The sequence below is a fragment of the Artemia franciscana genome, chromosome 18 (genome assembly GCF_032884065.1).
Source record: "Artemia franciscana chromosome 18, ASM3288406v1, whole genome shotgun sequence".
Taxonomy (NCBI): Eukaryota; Metazoa; Arthropoda; class Branchiopoda; order Anostraca; family Artemiidae; genus Artemia; species Artemia franciscana.
In genome coordinates this window covers 26373876-26393457 of record NC_088880.1, presented here as the reverse complement: position 1 = coordinate 26393457, position 19582 = coordinate 26373876, and the positions used below count along the sequence as shown (strand labels likewise).

Here is a 19582-nt window from a genome sequence, read left to right as displayed (position 1 = left end):
TTCGTTTGACTTCGGATTGATGGCCAAAATAACAATCTTTGGCAATCTGTCATCCTTCATACCTAAATTGTGTTCTAGTTATCTCAACGTCTGATAGTGGTGCCAAGGTGGACCTTTAACGAGTTTACCTAACCAGAACCGCAATAAAAAACAGCGCAGCAGGGTGACCTTGAGTAACAGCCACAGTCGAGTAAATTACACCCTAGTAAACGAAGCAGAATTGCACAGGATTTTGATTCGCCATCTATTAAAGGCAACGTTCTATCCCTGCCTGTAGTAAAGAGACACAAGGTTTCAGTTTTTAAGAGCCACTTCAAATGAAAGAGGTGATTGTACAAACTTTGGAGGGGGCTCATTTGATTGGAAATCGAACATTTTAATGCCCTTTATAAGAGTCAAAAGTGATCAAAAGGCAATCCCCCTTCCTCCTACGCTCTCCCCCTCCCCCAGATGCATTCTATCACAGTTTTGAAACAGTAATATTTTCCAAATAGACCAAAGGTCAAATAACTATGCATTTATGGTTGAAATAACACCCATAGCACCCTGGGCAAGGGATAAAAGTCATCTAGGTTTTTTATTTGGAAAAGGAGCATGTTTGATCCTTGGTCCCGGGAGAGGCGTGTGGTATTAAGGTAATACTTTTCGGAAACGTTGAGATGGAATGTTGAATAAAATGAAAGCAGACTGTGTGCATGCTGTTTGTCAAAAGGGCACATCTGCAAGATCTAAAGAAAAGTTGAGGGTATTAATTGAAAATTCCATAATGTGCTGGGGGGATGTTGAAGACCAACCCCCTTTGTCCTTTTTGAATGCCTCTTCCCTTAACACTGATCGAAAATATTGACTATGTTGTTCAAAATAATAAAAAGGTCTAAAAAGTATGTCTCAAGTGATACTATGCCCCCCCCCAGCCCCCAGGGAAAGGATAGCAAAGTATGCAATTTGACTATTGTTCACATGCTAAAGTTCACTTGACTATTGGCCAGAAATGCTAAAGATATCCAGGTGATGCTTCGAGGAACACCGAGGGTATGTTGAACTAAATCAAAAAGCATTATGCGCAGACAGGAACGACTAAGGGTAGTAAGTTAAAACTTTGAGGGAATATTGAAAAACGGCCGACGGGCCAACAGCCTCCCTCTCCTGCGCTTTTTAGCTGTCCTCCCCCCAAATACATTTGGTAAAAACAATTTAATAGCCATCTTGTTCAAAGCAGTTTTAAGGTCAAATAACTTAGCCCCTGGTGATGACATCCCCCACCTCTCCACCGTACCTAGGCTAAGGGTTGTAAGTTATGTATGTTGCACATTGTTTACATATTAGGTTTTTATTGGGTAAAAGGGGCAAGTCTGATCCTGGGTCTCTAGAAATATTTAGGCTATTAAGGTGAATTTTTTTAAATGTTGGGAAGCTGGCGAACAAAATCAAAACGCACTATATGCAAAATGGTTGTTAAAAGGGCGTATCAGGCATAAAAGGAACTGGTAAGGGTATTGAGTTAAAACATTTCAGGACATGTTGAGGAGTATGTTGAAGTGGTCAGAGTGCAACCAGCTCCACCTGCCCTTTTTAGACCACCCTCCCCCCTCAAAACTGATAGAAATTTTGAAAAACCATTTTTTTAAACATTCAAAAGTTCTTACAACTAAGCCTTCGGGGATGTCATGCACCGACAAATCCCAGGGTGAAGAATGTAAATTATGAACTTTGTCATTTTTTTACTTGTATGATTGATCATTGGGAAAGGGGGAATGTGTGATTATGGGTGTGTCTGAAAAGGCTAAGGGTAATTAGGATGAAATTTATCACGCACTTTTTTCTTCAAAATAGTCAAAAGGTCTAATGACTATGCCTCCTGGGATGAAAAACCTCTCATAGCCCCTTGGATGAGGGTTGTGAATTATGCAATTTATCCATTGTTTACATACATGATTTATTGTTGGGGAATAATTTATTATTGTGTTCTATAAGGCTAAGTTTACTGAGGTAAACTTATGGAAATGTTGATGGAGATGCTGAAATAAATCAAAATACATTGTGTACATTAAGACTATCAAAATGACGTATCTGCAATATCTTAGGAACGGCTAAGGGCATTGACTTAAAACTTTCAGGGTCACTATTACTGCAACTACCGTTATGGCTATAACTATGACTAGTTCTTGCTGCGACTGTGTCTACTTCTACTTGCGACTACGTTCAGGAAATGTCGAGGGGATGTTGAACAAAATCAAAACTCACTATGTGCAAGCTGGTTGTCGAAAGGGCGCATCAGCAATATCTCTGGAATGGTTGAAGTTATTAATTTGAATCTTTCAGGGCATGTTGAACATTATTTGGAGGGCAAAGGGTTGTCCAATTTAAATTCCCCCCCCCCCAACACTGATCAAAACTATGAAATAGCTAATTTTTCATAATAGTCAAAAGATGAAATAACCATGTCTCTGGGGATGCCATGCCACCTGCAACTCCTGAGGAAAGGGTTGTAAATTACACCATTTGCCCATATTTCCCAAGCATGATTAATCATTAGGAATGGGGGGGGAGTGATCCTTGGTTTGTCAAAAAAGGCTTAGAGCATGAAGGTGAAACTTCACAGAAAGTTGGGGGATGTTAAGCTATATCAAAATACACTGTACATGCCGCTGCGAATGCACCAAGTCGTGAGTGCAACTGCTACTACTTGCCACTGCGACTATTACTATTAATGCTACTACTACTACTGTCATAGCGACTAAAAATACTACTGCAATTTCTACAAATAAAACTCGAACGATTGAATTAAATCAAAAGAGTTTAACTGCCCCCTGCTTTACACAATTGCATAGTTTATCGAGGTTGTCAAAGGGGCTTATCCGCAACAAGTCACGAATTGCTAAGGTTATTAAGTTGAAAATTTCAGGCAATGGTGAGAGGGACATTACGCTAAATCAAAAGACACTAGGTATATAAAATCTTAGTACTTAATACAATTAAATCTTAATAAAATCTTAATACAAAATCTTAAGATACTATGTGTATCCAGGTATTGAAACGACATATCTTCAATATTTCACGAACGGTTTGGGAAGGGTATCAAGTTGGCGCATTCAGATGATCGTGGGGGGGGGTTAAACTTAAAGGCACTATGTGCATTCAAGTTGTCAATTAGCGTAGCTACAACACCAAAGGAACAGATTATTAAGTTGAAACTTTCAGGAAATGTCAATTGGGATGTTAAACTAAATCAAAAGACACCATTTGTATCCTAGTTGTGAAATAGCATGTCTGCTATATCTAAGTAGTTATTAAGGGTATTAAGTTGAGACCATTATTAAGTTGAATACAGTTATAACTGATCCTTTCAATCTCGGCCAACTTACCTAGTTGCCTAGTTGTCTTACCTGTTTACCTAGTTACCTAGGTAGATTTATTCTACCTTCATTTACGACAGCTGAACATTTTGTCTATGTAGTTCAGTTTATGAGGTAAATCAAAAGGATGTTCTACCAACCTATCAATTTTTATTATCTTTAGTAAAATATTTTTTTCGTTTTTTACTTCATTTAACGTAATAAACAAAAGTATAAAGTATTGTAGATATGTCACTACACTAGGGAAAAATGTTAGAATTTTAAAACACTAGGGAAAGGTTTTTGCTTATGCATAGCGATTAACTAGATAAACATTTCTAAAGGCATCCTAAATTTTAAAAAGAAGAAGACTGCACCCTGCTTCGAAAATAGGGAAATTTATCTATTTTTTTAGTATATTTGAGACGTGTTTTTAGCATATTTCGCAATCTTTAAAAATCAATTAATACCTCTATTGCCCAAAAAGACACACAAGGGCGCATCGCGGTTGTCTAAAGGGCGTTCTTACAATATCTCAGGGATGGCTATTGTATTTAGTGGAAATTTTCAGGGAACGATGAGAGGGATATTGAAATAAATCAAAAGACACTATTCGCATCCTCGTTGCCAAAAAGGCGTATGTGAAATACTTTAAAAAACGGCTTGGGCATTAAGTTTGAATTTGCTTGGAATGATGAGAGGGATGTTGAACCCAACAAAAAGACATTATCTGTATCCAGGTGGGTCAGAATGACATTTTTCCATACCACATTTTGTAAACACTCACGTCAGAGTCACAAATGAAAGTTCGAAAAGCCAGAAATAAAGAGAGCTGAGCTAAATCTCTGATATACATTCATTCTTCTATTTCATTTTCAGTCTTATATAATATTTTGAATATTCTTTCAGGAGGATTCTTTCGAGTATATTATCTCTAATTTCTTTTGAATCAAAACCTTAATTATATAGTGATTTATTTTATTTTTCTTTGATGTTTGGAAAAATTAAAGCAAACTATTAAAATACATATAGTTTTCAATAAAACGGAAGTGACGCAATCAAATTCAGAACTTTTATGGTTAGGGGAGGGGAGTGGGCGGTAGCCAAACGTTTGTTTGTAGTATTTTTTTTAGTTTTGAGTTTAACTTGAATATTACAATTTAATTTTCACTCGTTCTAAGATTTATTTAGGCATCTATATCAGCATCTATTATCTTTATCTTTGGTGTTATTATTCATTTTAGTTTCTGTTCGTTTTGGGTTTTGTTTATTCTGTTTGTAATTTCTGGTTGTTTTGAATTTGAATTATTACAAGACTCTATTTCTACTGGTCTTAAGTTTGATATGGCTCTTTACTTTTCTTCTAAAAACTTCTTTTTTAGGTAGTTTTTTTTAGTTAATAAGGTAAATATCGGCTTTGGGCTGGTAAAAGCGTAGTTTTGACTTTGAATAAGATAGTTTCAATTAGACCCTACTAAAATTAAAGAAACCTTTTTATATCATTGCAAAGAATACGCAGTGAAAATTTGAAAAATTAAAATGTTTATATAAACGATGTTGCTATGTAATTTTTACTTATCTAAAGTGGAGGATATCAGTGTGGTACTCAGCGGTCCTTTTAATGAAAACAACTAGAAACATCTGCCGAAAACTGCTATAGATCGATAGAAAACATTGAGCATTTCTTCGTGCCCCTTTCCTAAGTGTCCCCCCTCGCAGATTTGCAAAATAACTTGTTTTTATCTTCATTAAAAAAGTAAGGAAACCCCCCCCTCCCTAAATTTCCCTAAACTCCCTAAAGAAACTCTTTGTAGTTTCTTCTTTTCGCTTTGAAATGGTTTGTCTTCCCGATTTTTTTTTTGTCTATATAAATTTTTTTCTATATAATTTTTTTTTTTCATATAAATGGTTTGTCTTTCTGATTTTTTTTTCTCCGTGTAGTGTCCACTGTCCAACATAGCTGATATCTGGAAACGCTTTTCAAGGCAATATCTCAAACGATATTTTAGAGATACCATTTAGATGGAGTCTACCATTGGTTAGATTTGGATTTGACAATACAAAACTGTTTAACACACTCCGTTGCGTTGAGCCTGTAGCTTTTTATGGCACTTGGTATTAACCAAGTGCCATAGCAATCGCAAATTCTGTCGGTCTGTCTGTCTGTCGGTCCCGGTTTTGCTACTTTAGGCACTTCCAGGTAAGCTAGGACGATGGAATTTGGCAGGCATATCAGGTACTGGACCAGATTAAATTAGAAATAGTCGTTTTCCCGATTTTACCATCTGGGGGAGTGGGGGCCGGTTAATTCGAAAAAAAATAGAATAAATGAAGTATTTTTAACTTACGAATGATTGATCAGATCTTAATGAAATTTGATGTTTGGAAGAATATCGTGTCTCAGAGACCTTATTTTAAATCCCGACCAGATCTGGTGACATTTGGGGGGGGGGAGTTGGGAGGGGGAAACCTAAAATCTTAGAAAACACTTAGAATGGAGGGATCAGGATCAAACTTGGTGGGAAAAATAAGCACAAGTCATAGATACATGATTGACGTAACCGGAACGGATCCGCTCTCTTTGGGGTAGTTGGGGGGAGGGTTAATTCTGAAAAATTAGAAAAAATGAGGTATTCTTAACTTACGAACGGGTGATCGGATCTCAATAAAATTTGATATTTAGAAGGATATCGTGTCTCAAAGCTCTTATTTTAAATCCCGACCGGGTCTGGTGACATTGGGGGAGTTTGGGGGAACCTAAAATCATGGAAAACGCTTAGAGGGGAGGGATCGGGATGAAACTTGGTGGGGAAAATAAGCAGAAGTCTTAGATATGGTATTGACATAATTGGAATGGATCCGCTCTATTTGGGGGAATGGGGGGGGGGGGGGTAATTCTGAAAAATTAGAAATATGATATATTTTTAACTTACGAAAGAGTGATCGGATCTTCATGAAACTTCATGTTTAGAAGGATCTCGTAACTCAGATGTCTTATTTTAAATTTCACCCGTCATTGGGGGGGGGGGGGCAGTTGGGGGGACCGGAACTCTTAGAAAATATTTAAAACGGAGAGATCAGGATGAAACTGGATGGGAAGAATAAAACAATTCTAAGATACATGAATGGCATAACCGGACCGGATTTGCTCTCTTTGGTGGAGTTGGGGGGGGGGTGTTAATTCGGAAAAAATGAGGTATATGTAACTTACGAACGGGTGATCAGATCTTATTGAAATTTGATATTCAGTAGTATCTTGTGCTTTAAAGCTATTATTTTAAATTCCAACCAGATCCTGTGACATTGGGGAGAGTTAGAGGGGGAAACTGGAATTCTTGGAAAACTTGAGTATTGGGGGATTTTTATCTTACGAATAGGTGATCGGATCTTAATGAAACTTGATATATAGAAGGATGTTATGTCTCAGATGCTCCATTTTCGACTCGAATTGGGTCCGGGGACATAGGGGGTTGGAGGAAGAAAACAGAAATCTTGGAAAACGCTTAGAGTGGAGAGACCGGGATGAAACTTGATGGGAAGAATAAGCACAAGTTCTAGATACGTGATTGACACAATTGGAACGGATCCATTCTCTTTGGAGGAGCGGGGGGATGTTAATTTGAAAAAATTAGAAAAATTTGATACTTAGAAGGAATTTATGTCTCAGAGCTCTTATTTCAAATCCTGACCAGATCTGTTGACATTGGGGGGAGTTGGAGGGAAAATCGGAAATCTTGGAAAACGCTTAGAGTGGAGGAATCGGGATGAAGCTTGGTGGATAGAATAAGCAACTGTCGTAGATACGTGATTGACTTAACCGTACTGGATTCGCTTTCTTTGAGGGAGTTGGGGGGAGGGGTTCAGTGCTTTGGTTAGTTTGGTGCCTCTGGACGGGCTAGGACGATGAAAATTGGTAGGCGTGTCAGGGAGCTGCACAAACTGACTTGATAAAGTCGTTTTCCCAGATTCGACCATCTGGGGGGCTAAAGGGAGAGGAAAAATTAGAAAAAAAATGAGGTATTTATAACTTACGAGTGGGTGATCGGATCTTAATGAATTTTGATATTTAGACGGACAACTCAGAGCTCTTATTTTATATCCCGACCGGCACTAAGCCTCTGATTATCCTTTTGAATCAATCTATTGATTCTTAGAATTTTGTTAGAGCTCATACCATATGAGCTCTTGGCTCTTAGCTCTTCTGGCCTCGTCACGAGTGCCATATGAGCTCTTAGTTCTTGTTGAAATATGTAGATTATAAGGTTTTATTTATATTTAAATAATTTTTGTAATGATTTAATTTTGATAATCTGTAATAAGATTGTAATAATTGTTAATCATTACTAAATTAATATATGAAAGCTATTTTAAGTCGTATTTAGTATTAAAGAAATGCAAGTTAAGCTAACCCTACCTAGTCAATATATCTTTTTTAGTTAACAAAAAAAAAACTTCGATTCTGTTTTTTTGCTGCAATATACTTTTTAGTATAACAAGAACAAACCCAATAGTAAAAATATATGTAGTGATAAAATTATATCGTATACATCTTATAATATATTTTATAAATATAATAAAGAAAAAAAGTGTTCTTTCCTCAGTTTATTTGTTTATTCCTTGTTTTATTTGTTTAATTACGCATCCTTGCCCAAGGCCGTATCCAGTAGGAGGCTAGTGGGTTTGAAACCTCACCCACCCGAAATGTTTGTCCGACTCGTTAAAACGTTACAAAAATGAATATAAACAAATTTTTATGTTTTTTCAAAGTTTTATATGTACCCCCCCCCCCCCACCCCGAAAAAATCCTGGATACAATCCTGTGCCTGCCTCGTGCTATTGATCCGGCTTATTTGCCGTGCTGCAACTCTAATGTTGCCTATTTGGTATTTTACTCATTTAATTGGTGTTTCATATATTCTTGGCGGGAATTCATTTTTCGTCTGTCTTATTAATTTCAGTCATTTTAAAGTGACATTTAAGAATAATAATAAAGACATCTATAGTACACAAGAACTGTCCCTTGACAAGTAGTTTTTACAGTAAATTTGCGCTATTGTCATTAAATAGAAGAACTAATAAAAGAAAACACTTTTCTTGTCGCCTAACGATTATTAATCAAAAAGAGGAGGAGAGGGGAAGAAGAGGGGAGTTGACCCTCTGTTTCTAATTGTCAGCGTTCAATAGGCAATTACTGAATTGTGTTCAATGGTGGTAATTGAAGCCTACTGTATTAATTATTACTTTATTAACATTTATTAATAATTACTTATTAATTATTACCTACTAAATTAATAATTAATTAAACAAAATAAATTAATTATTTAATTAGCCTCAATATCTAGGTTTTTTCCTATATATGTAAAGCTATTATCGGGCAAAATCTAGATATAGAGGGACCTGACTAGTCAAAATTTTTTCGGGGTTGGGGGCGAAGGCAATGGATTTTACCAACTGAGACTGATCTTCTTTCATTGATTTATGCTGTTTTATGCTTTATGCTTTTTCATTTACTATCATTTACTTTCATTTTTCATTTACATTGATTTATGCTTTTTCATTTACTTAGTAAATGAAAGAGATGAGGCAATAAAATTCCGGCGCTTCGCGTCAGTGTTTTATCAAAACTGATTTTTCTTATCGACTGGTTTAACCCCTCCTATACGTAATGCCCCTGGATCGAGAAAAATAACTTTTTTTCTTAAATACCATCTCAGATACTAAAACTAATTTCTATTATCATGTATCTCCGTTCTTCCTTGTAAAATTTTTTATGGATCTGTCCACAGAAGACACCAAATAGTTTTCGAGCGAGCTAACAACCACAGGACTTGGCTGTATCAAAATTCCAGCAATATGGTATCCATTGATGAGGTTTGTCCACGACTCGGTAGTAGGCAAATCTAGTTTTTGTTACAGCCGAGTAGGCAAATAATAATTGGTAAATATTTTAGACATCGAGTTCTCGGAATTCGAAGTGGAATACTCTGGTATGAAACACTGTCACAGGCTAAAGAATTCGAAGAAGCCGCCAAGACTTGTATAAGGCTTACTGGAGAAGATTCGGATTTAATGTGTGCGCTTATACTTGAACAGGCAGCCCACTGCTTCTTAAGGTATATTTACATTTATTTTTGGTCTATATTAACGCTTAAAAGATTGTTCTAAGCAGATTTTCTTCGCTTTTAGTTGTGTTGACTTATGCTAAAGTAGTATTCCATTTAGGATTGGAATACATTTCATTTATATTCTTTTTTTAGCAGTTTGAAATATGAATTTATGTATGGTCAATTTTCCTATTTTCCCACAGAAGTTTAACATAAAATGTCCTATCACTAACCTGCGGGAGATTGTAATTTTTGGTCCAGTACTTAGTTTTCAGGTATGGACTTGTCATACTTTAGCGGAACCCTGAAAGCATCATAACTCCTGAAACGAAGTGAAAAATCCTTTAAAGTTTTAAGACGATCAGATTGCCAAGGTCAACGACGAATTGTTTTTACAATTTATGGTCCTTATCTCTGTGACCATGTCATTGATGTCATCGTACTTAGTGTCCCATCCGCCAATTTTGATGGCTATCTTGAAATTTGATCTGATACCATGGGCTGGGGGATGCCTGGATTGAAAAATAGCGTGGAAGAGAGCATCTTGCCCTCTAAATAATTTTTTCCTCTGAAAATCGCACTGGGACTTTTAGCTTACTATGACCACTATCGCGCGGATGGGGGCATGTTGCCCTCTAATTCCTTTTTACTCTGAAAGTGACACTGGAACTTTTAGTTTCCAATTAAATTAGCACCCTCCCAAGTTACTATGACCACCGTTCTAACATGAAATAGCCAGGGAAATGATTGAAATAAACAGTACGTTATAGACTCGTCACTCTTTACTAATTCACGACGCTTGTGTGCTGACTAAGTTAAAACCTTGTTAACAATGTTAAAAGCTTTCACAATCAAAAGAGAGAGAGAGAGAGAGAGAGAGAGAGAGAGAGAGAGAGAGAGAGAGAGAGAGAGAGAGAGAGAGAGAGAGAGAGAGAGAGAGAGAGAGAGAGAGAGAGAGAGAGAGAGAGAGAGAGAGAGAGAGAGAGAGAGAGAGAGAGATAGAGAGAGAGAGAGAGAGAGAGAGGAAATCCTTATATCAAGGAAATGAAGAACATAGGGACCAAGAAAAACGAAAATAACACTAGGGGTCATCAGACTTTGTCTTGTGACGCTTTGTCAATCACCTTCTTACTTTTTACTTCTTTTTCTCCTTCTCCTTCTCCTGTCAATCACCTTCTTACTTCTTTTTCTCACCTTCTGGTGCGGTAAAGCCGGTGGTGCATCAGTAATAGAATAAGCAACAATAAGATGCCCTATTTGTAAGGTTTGGTAAATAAATTTGCTCAAAAGGTATTATGAACAAGGTATTTTGGTATTTTACTACAAGACAAGTATAGTACAAGTGCGCTACTACCTAGATTTGCCACACTTCTGGAGAAACTGGAGAAACGAGACCAGCCAAGAATTGGTTCGTAAATATATGCTGGGTAAAACACATTTAAAATATTAAGACTTTTTATTGTTTATTTACAATGTATCTGGCTTGCCCATCGCATGTTCCTGTGATCTTAAAAGAAAGTAAATTCAAGAAAAACTGCCCTGGAAAACTCCTCATCCAAGCTGGCACGTACGCAGGAATTTGTTTCGGGGAGAGGGGCCAAATCCTCCAAAACAGAAGATTAAGCCAAACTATATTATGCAACATCTACAAAAACAAAAAGCATATATCTAGAAATAGAGACTCACCCTGTATTGAAAATTGCAATCTACGAGTAGAGTTAAGAGCAAACTTTTCTAGAATCTCATCCACTGATGCAGAAACATCTCGATGGACACTCAAAGTGCCAAGCCATTTAGTCGGCCTCCATCCATTCGTCTGCGGAGATGGGTTTTTAGCCTCGGGGATGACACAGAAAATGTGGAGCAACATCTGGACTTTGGGAAATATGCCCCGCTTAAACTCAACCAGGTTCTGCACTGTTGTCTTTGAAAAGTTACAGGAAGCTATTATTAGTTAAAGCTCAGCCTTCATTGCGGACTCCGGGCTTGTTAAATCTGAGGCATATAACTTGATTAGTTCTTTAACATCGCCAATAGGCTCTTTTACTACAAAGATGGCAGGATTCTCCTGAGGTCTTTCAGAATAACCTTTTGCTTTGTGAATCGAGATTCGATTGATTGTATGAGCTGGTCCACGAATGGGATGAAAAGGGAAACTCGATTGTAAAATTCTATGTGCTTTTCTGCCGGGATATCATGCGGGATTTTGACGACATTTTTCTTTCGTGGAATGGCAATGGCTATTTCCAGTTCTTGGCATATGCACGTGACTTCTGAAAACAGCTGACCGAACTTGTCCTCCGCCTTATCTCGTGTATCTAGAAATATTTCTGTCACACTAGACACACTGAAAGCACATAACCATATCGAGGTTTTTTTTTACTGCAGCAGCTTAGACAAATTCAGTGTGTACACCAGAAAAAAATCCATCACAGTACGGGTTGCTATATAGTCAAACTCAGGATGTTATTGAGCAGACTCCTTTCTTTTGACGACAACACGGAGTCCCCATTTGTCTCTATGTCTTCCAGGGCCTTAAAGATTAGGAACAACTAACTGCTTTGATATCTGTATTGTATCGTGTCTTTCGACCCATCGAGTTTCGCACACTCCTTTCAGATTGACTTCAATGTAAATTTTGAAGACAGCGCTTTGCTTGGCACTGAAGTAAAAGAAATTAACTGTTTCATGACTAACCATCATATAGTGCTTTTTATAAGAGATCTTGCTCAAGTCCGTCAATACCAAGTTCATGGAGTGGGCGACACAGTGGACATACTTGGAGGCTATGGCGAGTGGATGTTTGTTCGAGATAAAAGCCTGGGCTCCTGACAGACCTACTCATGTTTGTAGCCCCATCATTCTCTTGTCCCCTGCATAGTTTTATATCGAGACCAAGTTTCTCCCTTCAACTTAGGATAAATTGAACGAGGCTTTCACCTTACAAGTCTTCAAAAACAGCAAACTCGACAAACCCTTCCCTGAGCTGAAAAGTTTCGGTGTCCAAAAATTGAGACCCTAAGTTTTCCTTGCGTGCAATAGGTTGTCATGTTGAATGTATTAGCCGAATCAAAATATTAGAAAGTCTCGTAGTCCAACCAGTTAGCGCTCCATTCCATGACGGAGAATCCTTCTCGAATCCTAAAGTGGACAAAAATATTTAGTTAATATATATTGCCTGAGAAATAAAAGAAAAACGTATAGAAAGAAAGTGAAATATCTTAAAGTATTATGTTAAATGCCACGTGTTCATCGTCATTACGTAACATCCACGTGTGTGTCCTCCTCAGTTAGAAGAGGGGATTCCCCTCGGGCCCTGAAGAAACAAGTCACAGGTGAATGCGTCATACTTAACACTGGTAAATATTTCCTATTATGTAAGAACTAAAGAAATCATGAAGAAAAATGTCTTGAAAAACGTCTTGAAATGTCTTCAAACGACTAGAAGAAAAATATCTTAAAAAACGTCCTGAAATGTCTTGTAACGTCTTCAAAAACGTCTTGAAGAAAAATATCTTAAAAAACGTCTTGGAATTTCTTGAAACGTCATGGAAAGCATCTTGAAGAAAAATGTCTTAATAAAACCCTCCTGCTTGACTAGTGGGCTCTAACACATCCTATTACATAACAACCAAAAGTAGACAAACTCTATTATGTAAGAACCAAAATTACTGAAACGTCTTCAGAAACGTCTCGAAGAAAATTATCTTATTAAACTTCTGGGAATTTCTAGAAACGTCTTGAAAACATCTTGAAGACAAATGTCTTAATAAAACTCTCCCGCTTGACCAGTAGACTCTAACATGTCCTATTACGTAACAACCAATGGTAGACAAACCCTATTATGTAAGAACCAAAAGTAAACAAACCCTATTACGTAACAACCAAGGAAATCGTCGCTAAACCTTCTTCGTCATTAGTTGAAGAAACGAGTAGTCTCTGTGGACCATTTTAAAACTGGAACCCCCTCACTACTCTAGTTAGTCTACAGTACTCTATACAACTCTATAGCACTTTTTTCATCTAAATTAATGTTTTTTTGTGGGCAACGATAGATGGTGCTGTTTTTCTTTTCCTTTTTTTAGATGAATTTGACTTTTCAGATTAATTTCCATAATCGTTTACAACTTAAATGTCCTGATTTTTCAGAACTATTTCTCCATCTATACTTGAAAAAGCTGTTCTGCCTAGCTACCCTTGCCGATATGCGTTTCATTTAATACTCTCTGGTCACAGGTTTACCAAGGCTGGACAAAGAAGACATGCTGCCCGGGTTTATCTCGAAGCTTTAAGGGTCTGTACCTTCTTTACTTTTTAGTTTTTAACTGTTCGCCATGTACATTTTCAGAAGAGGGATCTTTTAAATTCTCCTATTTCAGTTCTTCCGTCCTGTTGCGGTCCAATTCATATTTCATCTTTCTCATTTTAAGTTTTAGGCCGATTTTGTCGTACAAAAGCAATTTATTATTTGGCTTATTTTCTCAATCTTGATATCTTGTTTTCTTCCTTTTTTTTAAAGGACAGTTTCCTTATTGACCCTTGACGATACTGGTACTAATAGCGAATCACCAGGGGTGTCAATTGGGGGGGGGGCAATTGCCCGTTTATGTTTTGAAAAGTTTTTGGGGGTTATGCGGGAGAAATTCAAAAATAATGTCCCCTGTAGGTTTTGAAAAACCAGTTTTATGTATCTCAGTTAAAAAAAAAATTCTCCTTTCCCCCACATTTTGTGAATTGGTGCACCTGTGGATCACCTTTGATTTGACCGTCTAACCCTCTGTTTAGCATTTATTACTGTTATTTTTTAGTAATTTAATGTTGGTTAATAATATGCCTGATACCTATTGTTCACTTAAGCATTTTGACCATTAAAGACCTATCTATCAGTAAATGGTAAACTAAAATACATAATAGGTTGAATGAATTTCCTGTTTATCTTTATAGGAATTTTTTTATCTATAGGATAATTTTCAGATAATTTCAAATTCGCCTGTGGTACGATTTTTTTTTCATCTCTATTGCAACCAACTTTCAAATTGGTTTCCTTAATTAACCAGTCTTGATGAAAGACTTCGTAAAAGGTCCTTTCAACTGCGGTAACAACACAAGTACGGAAACTAGAATGAAAACAATAATAAAGGTTTTGCTCTAAAATGCCCCTCAAGCAAGGAGTCACGCACTCGTGCCAAGATACAGGATTTTTACGGAGGGAGGGGGGTACAAAAGATTTTTTGTGGGGTTTTCAAACCCCCTACCCCTCCCTTTGGATACGACCTTATCTCCTGGTTTCGCTTCATCAACAAACCCTATATGACGTAAGCAGGGTCGGACCCACAGAACTGGAGGCTCAGGCTTCAAAACCCAATTTCCTTTTTACTCCAAGCACCATATGCCATACCGAGTTTGTATACAAAATAATATCTAAGTAGTTTATATAGTTTAAAAATCATGAATTGCCTTAAATCTGATAGAGACATAGCCGCAGTTACCCGTCAGTAAGGGTTTTATAAAATACCATGGGACTGCAGCAATTATTATCTGGGTAGAACCCCCCCCCCCCCAAAAAAAAAAAACGCTTATTGCAGCATAAGATAATGTAAACAAGGTTTTAAAAATTAATTATTTTTTTTCAGTCTCCCCTAAGCAGCAAATATTTTGGAAACCTTAAGCATTGTGATACTTTTTTAAAACACCCCACATTAGTAATAGCTTGGGTATTAAACAAATTGATCGAGATGTAATAGAAATCAAATTTAAGTAGTAATAATTCTTTAAATAGAGATTTGGAAGAATATTCATTCAGCGCTTTATGCGGAAATTCAACACCAATGGATTTGTATTACAAAGACCTGTTTTTAGTCCTGGTTGAACTTCCTCTAAGTTCTGACCTTACCTTAGACCTTAGATCCTCCTATGCCTCCAGAGGTGCTTAGGGAATCCAAGAAGAGTCGCCAGTCATCTCTCATTGCTGCGGCCACCCAGACATCTTCCCATCCAGGTTGGATTGAGGCATTGAGGTTTGTGACGTCAGTCCGGTAGCTGCGTCGTAGGGTGTTTTTAGGGCACCCTCTTCCTCTGGTACACCTGGCAGCCACTTAAGGACGGCTTTCGGTAGTCGAGTTTCGGGCATGCAGATCACATGACCGAGGTATCTCCGCTAGCTATATTTGATCACTATGGTTGCCAGTGGCTGAGATATCTTCTGTCGTATAGGAGCGTTCGGGACCAGTGGATATTTAGAATGCGTCTTAAACACATGTTTTCGAACGCGAATAGCTTCTTTTCAAGTATTTGATCGATGTGCGAAGTTTCAGAACCATAGCAAAGCGTTGAGAGGACGTTGCTGTTGAACAGCCTTAGCTTGAGTCGAAGAGAGTACTTCTGGCTGCGCCAAATTTGAGACAGTTTCCTGAAAGATGCATTAGCCTGGCCGATTCTTAGCTTGACTTCTCGCTGACAAGATCCTGAATCGTGGATGGTACTTTCTAAGTATTTGAACTCTAAGATTTACTCTTTCGTCTGGTTATTGCATCGTAGGTCGAGTGGAGAGCCAGTGTTCGCCATACGTTTTGTTGGTATTTATCTTAAGACCAAAAGGTTCGACAGCGTCCCTAACTTGGTTAAGGTAACGCTGGAGCTTTTGTTTGCAGGACTATAGGAGGCTGATATCGTTAGCGAAATCAACATCTCCGAGTCTCTTATTTTCAAACTGGATCCCATGTCCCTTGTGGGCCTAGATAAAATAGTCAATGATAAGAATAAATAGCAGTAGTGATAGCACAAAGCCTTGTTTCACCCCTGTCATGATACGAAAGTAACGGATACCCCCTTCACTCGTCGCCACGCAGCATTCTCTGTCTTTGTAGAAGGCTTCAATGATTCGAAGAAGCTTATCAGGAATAGATATATTGGTAGTATTGGAGAATCTTCCAAAGCGTTTTGTGATCTACCGGGTCGAAAGCTTTCTCGAAGTCTATAAAGACCAAGTAAAGCTTATTTCGCCATTCATTCGCTTCTTCTAGCAGCATTCTAAGAGTAAATACAAGATCAGCGCAGGATCGGTTTGGCCGGAATTCATGCTATTCCTCTCGTAGATGTTCATTCAACGCTGGCTGGATTCTGTTAAGGAGTATAGTCGCCAATAGTTTGCTAGCGTCGCCTTTTTTGAATATTTTTACGAGAGTACTTTGTGTCCCATCCTTAGAAATTTCTTCTGTTCTCCAAATTGTAGAGAAAAACGTGGTCCTTACAGTTATGCCTGCAGCTACTGAGTATTTAATCATTTCAGCCGCAATTCGGTCTTCCCCAGGGGACTTTCCAGACTTCAGCACTTCAGCTTCTTTGCCGCAGAAGTGTTTTTTTTTTCTCTATGGATTTTTTTATTTATTTATTTATTTATTTATTTATTTTTTTATTTTTTTTTTTGTAAATTCATCGTCTCTGATTGCTCATGGTGTCATTCTCTGTGCGCGTTTGTTTGATTGTTTCGTTATTGTGATTTTTATTTTGTGTTTCTGCTTTGTGTGGTGGGCCGTGGACTTGGGTATTGGATCTTCAACTAATATTGTTTATGTTATAAATATTGATGGGTTCACCACAATCACGAGCACTGTCTCTCCGTGGTGACCCAGTGTATTTTATTTGTTATGCGTATTATATTAATAAATTGAAATTGAAATTGAAAAATAGCCGCCTTTAGTATCTCCCCACCAGAGGGTACTTTAGTATCCATGGCTAGATTTAGAAATGGTTAAATAGACCATCACCTGCTGGGATCAGCAGGTGGGGGTCTATTTAACAGCTTTTTGCAATGCGTCACCCAGGCTTCGTTCACTGTATCAGGGTCAGTAAGAAGTCGTCCAAAATCAACTTTGACGGGTCTTCTGTCTTTGGACGTTTTCCAACTACCTCATTCGTGATTCGGTACATTAACCGAGAGTATCCCTGTCTAGCAGCTTCTTCAGCCTTCTGAGCTTTCTGTTCAAGGCTATGGCGTTTATCAGCACGGACGCTCTTCTGTATAGCCTTATCAAGCATAGTATACTCTAGTTCAAGAGGGTGTATCGTATCAGTGGAAAGAGTGTTGAGGAGAGATTTCTTCTTGTCAGTCCTCTTCTTAATCAGATCCCACGGTTCTACGGAGATCCATTCATCCTTTGGTGACTTTTTCTTACCAAGCGTTTCGTAGGCAGTATCATTGTAGGTTTTTCTGATAGCAGTCCAAACTGTCTCTGGGCTTTCATATCGCAGCAGATCCAGGGTTTCAAATCTGTTGGTTGGTCAGTTTCAATACAAACTGTGACCGAATTTCTAAGTCACTCAGTTTTTTGCAGTCATAGGGACGTTGCCTAGCTGTCCTCACCTTTCTTGGGGCTGAGAACTTTACTCTGATGTTTGCAGCCATCAGTCTATGGTCAGAGAAGATATCAGTGCCTTGTGTGTCCATCAGGTTAAGTCCAGCGATACATGTATATATCTTTATAGGCGGAGAGAGTGCCGCCAACAAACAAGCCGAAGGATTGAGCCGTTTCAATAAGCAACTCACAATTTTCGTTGTGTTCTCCAAGACCGGGGTTGCCCAGGACGTCGACACAATAACCTCTGTCATTGCCAACCTTTGCGTTGAAATCCCCCATGGTGCACAGAATGTCATGTCTGGGTACATTTTCAAGGACAAATGTCAGTTCATTGCAGAACGTCTCTTTCTGATCGTCCGTGGCTTCGTTTTTGGGTACATAGCACGCAACCAGGGTAATTTTGGCATGTTTCCCATGAAATCGAGCAGTCGTAATGCGGTTGCTCACGGGTTTCCAGCCTATCAGTGATTTTGCCAATGGTGACTGCAGCCACTCCAGCTTCTCTTCGTGTTTCATTGCCGCCGAAGATTAAAGTGTTTCCACTGCTGAGCAGTTGCTTTCCATTTCTCGGCCATCGTACTTCCGAGAAGGTCATGATGTCCAGCCGATAGTGGGTCGCCTCCTTCTCTAGCTGTTCTACCTTTGACCGCTGTGCTAGCGTCTGCACGTTCCAAAATCCAATTTTTAGTGGTATTTTCGCATTCAAAAATCTTGTCCGTTGGGAGGATGCAGAGGTCGTTGTTGAAAAGGGAATTCTGGTTATATTTGTCTTGGATGTTTCTTTTAGCGTAATTTTTTCCCAGGGGCAGATTGCTTAACCACCGCAAAACTATCCTCCTTTGTCCAGGCTTGAGACTGGTTGTAATTACTTACAGGCGGAGTTAAGTCTAAGTTCTGCCACCAGGATTATTTTATTTTAGTTTTAAATGCCATGTATTTCATTGTAAGTTTTATTTTGTATTTATCTGAGCTTTGCTGATAACGGCTCTTAGATATAGAGCCACAATATTCATTAAAAAAAAGATCACCGTTTTGAAATAATTCCTCGTTGTTTTGCCTTTTATTATTTGTATTGTGGAAAGGCAGTGTGGTCTTCTTTGTCATATTTGTTTGTTATTTCATCCCATTTACCATATCGTGGTGTTTTCAAACAGTAGGCTGTGCGAAAAGTATGGATCAATGCAATTTTCTAGTGGGCTATAATGAAAGAGGTTGAGATAGCTAGGGCACGTTCTTTGGATGAAGGATGACAGATTTTCGAAAATTGCCCTTTTTGGCCAACCTTCTAGGACTAATCGGAAATCTGGTCGTATGCAGTATGAGTAGGAGGCTGTTGTAAAGAAAGATTTAAGAGAAATGTGAACTTCCTGGGTGGGTGTAAAGAGAGGGGCTTTACAAAGACTGAGGAGAAGCCTACATAGCCATTATCCCCTTAAGCGGCTTGGTGCCGCGGTGAGTTATTAGTAGTTGTATTAATAAAAGTATATACCATACTTTATATATTATTATCTATGAAGAGTAAATAACTGTTTATATAGTTAGCAAGTATAAATTACGAGCTGATAATATTACTAAAGTTTAAAAAAAACGAAATAAAACAAGCTGTATGTCTTGTAATTTTTTTGAAATTCTATAATTATTTGTTTTATGTTGAAATTCAATTATTTAGTTTATTGATACATATCATTTAGTCATCTGTTTTTCAACTAAAAATTGCACAGGAAAATCAAAGAGAAGCCGAAATAAAAAAAAAAACTAAAAGTGGTTTAAAGGGGATATTTTTCTC

General features: G+C 37.9%; 1 protein-coding gene across 4 annotated transcripts in view; it reads left to right on the top strand.

Moving 5' to 3' along the window:
* LOC136038815 (trafficking protein particle complex subunit 8-like) overlaps positions 1-19582 on the top strand; it is a 109199-nt gene that overhangs the window by 46450 nt on the left and 43167 nt on the right. For all 4 annotated transcript variants that reach the window (XM_065722207.1, XM_065722206.1, XM_065722205.1 and 1 more), the window contains 2 exons: positions 9287-9448; positions 13589-13733. In XM_065722207.1, the coding sequence (XP_065578279.1) occupies positions 9287-9448; positions 13589-13733 (307 nt within the window). The remainder of the gene's footprint in view (positions 1-9286; positions 9449-13588; positions 13734-19582) is intronic.